The sequence below is a fragment of the Rhincodon typus genome, unplaced genomic scaffold (genome assembly GCF_021869965.1).
Source record: "Rhincodon typus isolate 14 unplaced genomic scaffold, sRhiTyp1.1 hic_rhity00004811, whole genome shotgun sequence".
In the NCBI taxonomy this organism is placed as follows: domain Eukaryota; kingdom Metazoa; phylum Chordata; class Chondrichthyes; order Orectolobiformes; family Rhincodontidae; genus Rhincodon; species Rhincodon typus.
Genome location: NW_025970449.1, coordinates 2,271 through 11,450, shown reverse-complemented (window position 1 = coordinate 11,450; position 9,180 = coordinate 2,271). Strand labels below are relative to the sequence as shown.

The 9,180-nt window shown below is 38.8% G+C and overlaps 1 protein-coding gene across 1 annotated transcript; it reads left to right on the top strand.

The window, feature by feature from the left end:
* Window positions 1-339: 339 nt before the first annotated feature.
* On the top strand, window positions 340-8,558 carry LOC125481989 (the record flags this gene model as incomplete). Its single annotated transcript, XM_048593953.1, has 6 exons — window positions 340-598; window positions 2,350-2,491; window positions 4,051-4,212; window positions 5,325-5,362; window positions 6,572-6,610; window positions 8,392-8,558. Coding segments are annotated over exons 1-6 (807 nt in total), but the record flags the coding sequence as incomplete, so codon positions are not given.
* Window positions 8,559-9,180: the final 622 nt, after the last annotated feature.

Here is a 9,180-nt window from a genome sequence, read left to right as displayed (position 1 = left end):
GTAACATGAAGTGCTCTGACAGCTTGTGATTTTAAATAAACCTGTTGGACTATAACCTGGTGTTGTGTGATGTCTGACCTTCTGATGATAATTAGGTCTATGTTCAATTAGTCACTTTTGTACTTGAGGAATCCAAATTGTCAAAGCCACAGGATATCACCCAAGTTAGAAAGAGTAGACCAACATATAAAACAAATCTATATGACTTCAAGCTTTGATTTTGAAAACTTAACAATTGGAGAAGGCAAGAAAGATTGAGAAAGTGAGTGAATTTACAGAATTGGGATTCAAGGTACGCATTAGAACAGGAGATTCCACAGCAAGCATAACAATAAGAATATGGAGAGGAGGAAGGATGTGTTAACATTTACTCAAGTATTCTTGCAGGAAAACTGTGTCCTTCATTATAATGGCCGCGGGATATATGGGACATACAGCGTAGAACTGGTAATTGAAGACTATCCAAGAGAAGCCACTGTCCTGACACACAGTGATGACACACAGACCCTGCACTCTGTTTTTGAAGACACTTCGTCCACAGCATTCAATCAAAGCACTAAAGCCCTTAGCTCCATTCCGATGCAATTTGTGATCATTGGTAAGCAATCTTTGCAGTTTAAATCACCCTTCTTCCGAAGGAACTTCCAGTAGCATCTCTTGAGTGTATAACATAGTGACACTTAGAGGCTGTTTAGCCACAAAGTGGAGGTGGGGTGCACCAATCACAATCTGTACTTTGTCAGCATTGGACTCTTTCAACACAAGACCCAGGAGCAGCAAGCTTGGCTCTTTGTCCTTCTTCCGGGCCCAGTATTAATGATGTCAACAAAGTCACCTCAAATGTTATCCTGGATAATTCAACTGCTGATGGAAATTGTGGCCTTCTGCTCCTTATGGCTTAGAATTATATCAAAGAAGCCATTGGTAAGATTAATAAGTGCTTCTTTTGAATAAGTGGTATTCTGAAAATTATTTTAAACAATTTGACTATTGTAGACTTTAGAAATCTAACATTGAAGAAGAGATTATTAAAACATTCCTGTAGTGACACTATTGTTATTCTTCCACGCGTAGCAAGCTGAGCACCCTAGTATTTAGGATGCAGGTGTAGGCAAGTGTGGTAGAACAAAAAGAACTCAGCACAACCAGTTTACAGATATTTAACTAAATTTAATGGCAAAACTGTGTTATAACTTTACTGTTTCCCACTTGGCAGCTGGCCAACTTCACAGGCTGGTTGCTACCACTTGAGAAAATAGTAATGGGGGCCTCATAGAGGAGGACAGCTGGAAGGGAGGAGTCCGTAATCATAGCAGAGTCTAGAGAGTGACCTTAGAAGGCATTACGGAGGTTGAAGGCTTCCTTAAGGAATGGAGGACAGGACTCCAGCTCCTTTTGGTCCTCAAGGAGGCTATTAAAAGCACTTTGGCTTGTAGAGGTTGCAGCTCTGGCCTTCCTTTCACCATGGGCATGTTATATTTAAATCAAGCTCCCAGCTGGAATTGGACAGCTTGATTTAAATATGGTAACAAATGGGACATCTACATACCTTGTTATCCACTGCCATGAAAGTAACAAAGGATGAACACATGGCAGCTTGGGGATGCAGTCCTGACCTTCTGCCGCATTTTCCTTATTCTTTTGTAAATTATTAGCCTAAGGCAAACATCCAGTGCCCTACTTCTTCCCACATTACCCCCAGTGATGAATAAAGAAACCTTGGTGTTCTAAAACACTGATGTTCCATCTTTGCATAGTGCTGACTAAACAAACACCAGAAAACTTTCATTTTTGTCTCAAAATGTCTGCAGCAGTTCCAGAGGCACTGCCTCAGAACCACATTGTTTCAAACACTGATAGATTGGATGGCTGGAATTTGCTCTTAATGAGGCCCAACACTGCAAGTGCTAACATGTTTGGATTAAATACTTCTGGGAGAATAGCCAGACGAGCCATCTAAGTCCAAAGATGTGCAGGTTGGGTGGATTGATCATGATGAATTGCCCATAGTGTCCAGGGATGTGCGGGCTCGATGGATTAGCCAAGGGAAATGTAGGTTTGCAGGGATAGGATAGGGTTCTGGGTGGGATGCTCTTTGGAGAGTTAGTGTAGACTCGATAGCCAAATAGTCTGGTTCTGCACTGTGGGGATTCTATGATTCTAAGTGTTGAAGCATCCCTACAGTAATAGCGCTCGTTGTAATTCTCAAATTCTACTCAGCTTTACAGTATAAGGAACCTAAGTAAACATCAGTCATGTTAGAGACATTGAGAAGAACAATACCCTTATGTGTAATATTTTCTACACAAAGTAGTCTGCACTTGTGTAACTGCCTTTCAATTGTTGCAGTGGACAGGTCTATATCACAATGTGCAGTTGGAATATTCCGGCCTGTGTTTGTTCATCCAACACCTCCAAATGGAGCAAGAATACCTGCTTCACTTTATGATGAGATTACTTTCACAATAAGTGCCATCAGTCTAAATGAAAGGTATCTCTTTTTCATTGTAAATGTTATGAATTACACTGTGACCTCCTCAAGGTTATAACTACATATCACTGATATCAGTCAGCAGCTGTATTGAGGAATATAATAGCCAATAGGTACATGATTTTGTGGAGTTTTCCAACTCTTTACAACTGGAAAGTAATAGTCACCAAGTTCTAGGACTGTCACCCAAACTCTCTTGACCACTGGGTGGGTTCATTCAGCATTTCATTTTGTCAGTTCTTATGATCAAAGACTCCAAGGATTCTATGCAGGTCTGATATGGTCTGTGCCTCAGGCTGCTTAACATGTATTTTTCAAGCTGACAGCTGAACTGCCTTGATATGTTTGGTAGAAAGGTCTATTCCCTCGGCTGTTCTATTGGAATTCCAACATGGCACCCACTAGAGAAAGAACATACTCGGCCCAAAGTTTTCTCCATTGCGCCACAGGTTTTAATGTACAATCGCTTGTAGTACAGAACTTGATTATTGCTGAAAAGAAAGAAATGTTGCTGAAGCTTTTGAACTTTCACTCACCAGGGAAATTGCAAGAATAATAAGTTTCAAAAGACTTCAGCAATTCACACTGCAGGAGAAATGGGTGCTGATTGGTTGGTTGGCATGATGACACTGATTGCCCACAGTGTTGCCATTCCTTGCTCACACAAACAGCATTGGCCATTGAGTAGTGATCGGGAGTAAAAATCCAAACAACATCTTTCTTCCCTATCCCAAGATACTGAATATTGTATAGGCATGCCAACTCATTACATTGTAGGATCCGTTGCTGAAGAGGAAGGTTGCTGCTGTTATCTTCTTTAAGTTAAATGTACAAACTGCAGGCCCTGTTGGAAATAGTGCAATGGAGGTAAACCATTCCCAGGTATAACTAGAAGAGTATCTTGTAGTTAACAAGGCATAATTTATTGTATGTTAGCCACTAACTACAGGTTACATTGATATGATAGATGCCACTACAGAGACTTGGAGGAGGATCAGGAATTAGGTCTTACTTCTTCGAGATCCTAAGTTGTTCTGCATGCACCGTTGTACGGTGCAGCGCTTATGACATTCCTCAAAATTAACCAATTTAAAATCACATACAACACTGAGGACATTTAATTTACCATGTCCTCAAGAATGCACCTGGAATTATCTTGACACATTTTCACGATGAACAAAGTAGTTACCAATTGAACCACTGTGGATGCCATAATCGTTTTTGTTTTAATAATGGTTGGGATTGTCATATTTCTAAGTGATCCAAAACAGTATCATGACATGCTGTTTGCATTAGTAGAAGTCAAGATAACTTGCTGATCAGGAAAAACCAATCCACCAAAGCCATTCTATTATGGCCTTCCCCTCTGTATTCTAAAAGGAATCGTATGTTTTGGTGTATATCATTTTTAGCCATTAGCTGTGTCATTCACATCACTTAACAGGTCTGAGCTTCAATACATCAACTACTATCCATAATGCTTGTAACGGAAGACAATTTTAAATATTGAGGGCAAAGAGACAGTCCTTAATTCATTCTTTCTTCTATTTATTTGTCAGAATCACAGGCTTTACAATAGTGGGTCCCCATGGATTACACAAATCAGAGATGTGGAGTGTCAACGGTGACAAATCTGTATCGACAAATGTTTCTTGGTCAGTGGGAGTTCATGATGCTCCAAAACAAGTTGCAGTGTGCTTTGTCTCAATAACTTCATCAGGGTAAGGGATCGTTTGCACCAACTTCTGTTAGAGACACAAGTGTGCAGTCATTGTCAGATTTACACTTTCCTGGGGTTGGGGGAGGACAGACATTTTAACTCTGTAAGATTTCATGAATTATATAATTATGGAATGCAAATATAACAGGAAGAAGTCAAAAATAGTGCGTTCATTGAAATCAATACATTGACATATGCATCCCTAATGAAAAGCAAAGGAGTATTTGGTTAAAGGAAATTTTGCTTAAACTAATGCGAATTGATTATTTATATATGAAATTATAAATGTTATAAAGTTAGGAATTAATACTTTGTCATAACACTATGGAAATGTAACTTCTAAGAAAAATGAAAACTAAGATTCTTGCAAGACCCCTTTCCACGATTCTCTTCCTGTCCTGCTTCCAACCATTCTCTATCGTCCTCCAGTCTTTGAATTTCTTATTCTGTAATCTCATGTTGGTTAATCATTTAGTAGCCTTTGTACTCCTGAGCTGGAAATCCTCTTCTTCCTTTATATCTCAACGAAAACATCATAATATTGAAACAGCTGCAGTGATGCTGTGCAAAATCAAATTGCCCGTCGCTGGCTTCATTTCTTATCTAGGCTATAAAAAAGTCAAAATTTCAGATTTGTACTTCCATCTTAATCTCAATAACCTTTGTCAAATGCAGAATTTCCAACAGGACACCAGGAAATCTCCACGTTCTTTCTCAAATTAAGCTCGTTAGATCTACAACGTCCATCCTAACCACTGGAACTGTTTACTTTCTCACCTGAAGTGCTGAATCTGTGATAATCCAGTTTTGGCAGCATTCCCTGAATGCTACTCTGGAATGTTAGCTCTAGTTTAGGTCCTTACTTCGGTCCTGGATTAGAACTTGAACTCATTGGTTTCTGACCCAGATTGAGAATGTTGAAAGTGGCGTTGAGGAAAGACTGTTAGGGTCCTGACAATTTCACTCTGGTACTGATTCCTTCCATAGACATGCAGTGCCTTGTTGGGACAAGGAGAAAAGATACATCTTTGACCAATCAATTGCAAAATTCAGTATTCTTGCTGTGTCTCCCAAAGGAAATCATTCCTACTTATTCATTTTCCTTTCATTTAGGCTACAGTCAGAGCCACAGTGCATCTGGATTGTCCTAAGTAAGTATCAGTCCTGGTGATTTGCTTTTTCATTCCAATGTGAGAAGGAATTCAATGTCTCTAATTATGTGTGTGATATGTCAGAAAAGTATTAGGTCCAGATTTAGTTCTCTCTTTTAATGCTATTTGTAATTCACACTAACGTTCTGGGACATGGGTTTGAAACCAATTGTGGCAGATGGTGACATTTGAATTTCATAGACGTCTTGAATGAAAATAAAAAAGAATTGTCTCATGGCAACTATGTAACCATTGTCAATTGCTGTAAATATTTATCTGGTTTACTGATATCCTTCAGGGAAGGAAATCTGCCGTCCTTACCCAATCTGGCCTACACAGGCGAAACAGTGGTTAGCACTGCTGCCTCACAGCACCAGGGGTCCAGGTTCGATTCCAGCGTTGGGTGACGCTGTGTGGAGTTTTCACATTCTCCCCGTATCTGTGTGGGCTTCCACTGGGTGCTCCGGTCTTCTCCCACAGTTCAAAGATGTGCAGGTATGGTGGATTGGCCATGTTAAATTGACCAGTAGTGTCCAAGGATGTGCAGGCTTGGTGGGTTGGCCATGGGAAATACAGGGTTACAGGGATGCAGGTGAGGGGGCTCAGGGAGAGATGCTCTGTGGAGGATCAATGCAAACTTGATGGGCTGAATGGCCTATATCTGCAATGTAGGGATTCTGTGAATGTACATGTGACTTTAGGCCCCCAGCAACATAATTGATTCTTAACTACCCTGCAATTAGGGCTCAGAAATAAATGCTAGCCCAGCCAATGCTGCCCACAGTCCATGAACAAATAAAAAAGTCTGCAAGATTGATGGTACTTTACTCAACAAAACATAATTCTGTGACATGGCTATTCAGCTTAGAGTTAGATGTGTAAAACTTCAAGGTATACTTCAAGGAGAAGAAAACTTATACAGAACTATTATTAAAGAAACTATGTGAGGTTGCAAGTGGTGTGTTGGATCTTTTATACTCTGTTCTTGTGAGATCACTGAATAACTGTTTTAAACTAGTTTCCAATAGTATGTAACTAAAGCAGATAGATAGTGTTACAATCCCAGAACATTTTGAAGCAGTATGTGATAATTCAAGACTGTGGAAAGTCAGAATGCAAATGTCAATCACACTGGCTAGGTGCTCTTTATTTCTCTTATGTCTATTTACTAATGGAGTCATCAAATTTTATTTTTTTCTTTATTTAAAGGCACAGGCTTACATGATGAACCGTCACTAATTGGCCCAGGTAAGAATTCTTGCATTCAACCTTTAAGTCCTTAAGATTCATGGAAGATTCATGGAAAAATGGATAAAGGTAAATGGAATCCTGATCAAAATAGGTTTGAGACATCTCAGTGATATTAAATGGAAACAAATTGTAGGACTGAGGCAAAGTGTACAAAGAACAAAATGTGCTATCGGTAAAGTGTTCACATTTGCTGTTTTTATTTGCGATCTTATTAAGTGTTTAATTTGTTATGGCAAGAAGGTCAAACCCCTCTGACAATTAAAACTGAACACCCAGAAAAGCTCGCCTTGCCTCATAATCTGCTAAAGGAATTGGGAAAAATAGTATAACCTGCCTTTCACCTCCCAATCTGTTATAAAGAAGAGGTTAAATGAAAGAAATCCCTGATACTCACTTTATAAGCAACACGTAACAATTTATTTATCTAACTCTAACAGCGAACAAATTAACAGATCTACTAACAAACTGAACAATTCCCCCTTAATTACTAACTATTCTCGAACAGAACAAAGTTCTGATGGCATGCTGTTCCAATAAATGCAAGTCCCACTTACATAAACCAAAGTAATAAGAAAAAATGAATTAAAACTTAGACTCTCAAAACTACAGTCAGGATGCATCTTTCAGAATGTTCCGTGCCTTTTCAGCTATTCTTCAGTCAGGAATTCTTTCTTTGTCAAATCCTTGCATCAGGAATATTAGCTAAAGGTGTGGTGGTGCTTAATCAGTGAGCTTAAAGATTTCTGAGAGGCAGAGTTTTACTTCTCCGATGGCAGTTCGCTCTCACACTGATTTTCAAAACCGTCTTCCTTTATACCCTTGATGACCTGTCAGTTTTCTTATAATAAGATTGGTCCTAGGTTGTCAACACCATCAGATTTAAATTTAATTGTGTTTTGGTATCTAGGTCCTGGTTTAAATTAATTGGCTGATATTCAAACTGATTGCCTTAACATCAAAACAAGCCTAGGTTGCGCGCCAAACAACAATTGATACATATGATTCAATTTCAGAACTGTCTATGCATCCACAGCTGCTTGCAGACTTTTTTTTTAAAATCTCCAAGCTTAGAAAAGGACAACACCTCTTAAAGGGACCATGGACTCTTCCTCCCTATCATTTTTAAAACAAATTCTAACATCCTGCCTTCTAATTCACAAGTACTCTACCCAACTTGCAACAAATATTTTATGATTAAGACTTATGAATTATTCCTGATACATATACAATGTGATCACTGTCATATTAATCTTTATGTCAGTGTAACAGTGTGCATCATGTAAAGCAAACAAAACTAATTGTCTCAGACAGTGTTACGAACCTGCTGACAGTATTAGGGATAAAACATTCTCAAAGTCTCAGAATTCTTCTTATAAACTGCTTTGCTTTTTTTTCTCACAAAAAACATCAACATTCCAAGAGTGGGATTTTATGGCCTATTCATTATGGTCCATGTTTTAAGTTTTGTAATGTGAACTTAAAAACTTTCTACAAGAACTACCCTGAACACAACTTGCATTACACAAGAAACGATGACAGGCAGTGTGCTGCAAGGTTGTGATACAGTCAGCAGTTAGATCACGCATCTGCTTCTCTGTCCTGCCACAGAACTACGATATTGTTTGTAAAACATGATGCAGCAGTCCAAATTAGAGTTCAATGTTAGTGAAAGCACCTCCTACAAAACAGCAAAGTAACATTACTAGATCTATGATATAACATGATAGATTACAATGTTGCAGCACAAAAGGAAAGCTTACTTGTGCTATTTGTCATAGATCTCCAGTGCTCAACACATGCAATGGTTCTAACTGTCCCAAGAAGTTTGGTAGCCAACTTGCCAGAGAGTAACCTACAGCTCAATGATGCATCTTGTAACATCACTGGTAATACCACTCACCTCCTGGTGAAAATCCCGCTTTCTGAATGTGGTACTAAATTACTGGTACGTAATAATTCTACATGTGTTATCTGAAAGGATGAAATACTAGGTTCGATATCTCAGGCAAATAGTCTCATGCAACAGATGCATCGAATAACAGCAAAAAGCCTTAGCTAAGTAAGGAAAAACAGTCCAGAGTGCCTGGCCTTGATTATTTTATTCATTCGCAGGATGTATGTGTCAATTTTTGTTGTCCTTTAGACAACTGAATGGCTCATTAAGCCATTTCAGAGGGCAATTAAGAGTCACCCACATTTATATGACGTTGGAGTTGCATGTAGGCTAGGCTGGATAAGCATGAAAGATCTCCTTCCCTAAATGGCATTGGTAAACAAGATGCTTTTTTTTAAACAAGAGTCTGATTGTTTCAATGTCAGCTTTACTGCTATTACTCTTTTATTTCAGACTTACTTAAATAATTGAATGTAAATTCCCTACCTGCTGTTGTAGAATTTAAATGTATAACTCTAGATCATTAGTTCAGGCACCTTGATGGCCTGTCCAATATCTTAATCATATCTAACACAAAGGTATGCTTCAATGTCCCGTCATCTGTGCTGGAAGTATACAGCTATGAACATTAGTAGAGGATACAGTAATCTCAGCTGTGTGGTCCATGTTGACC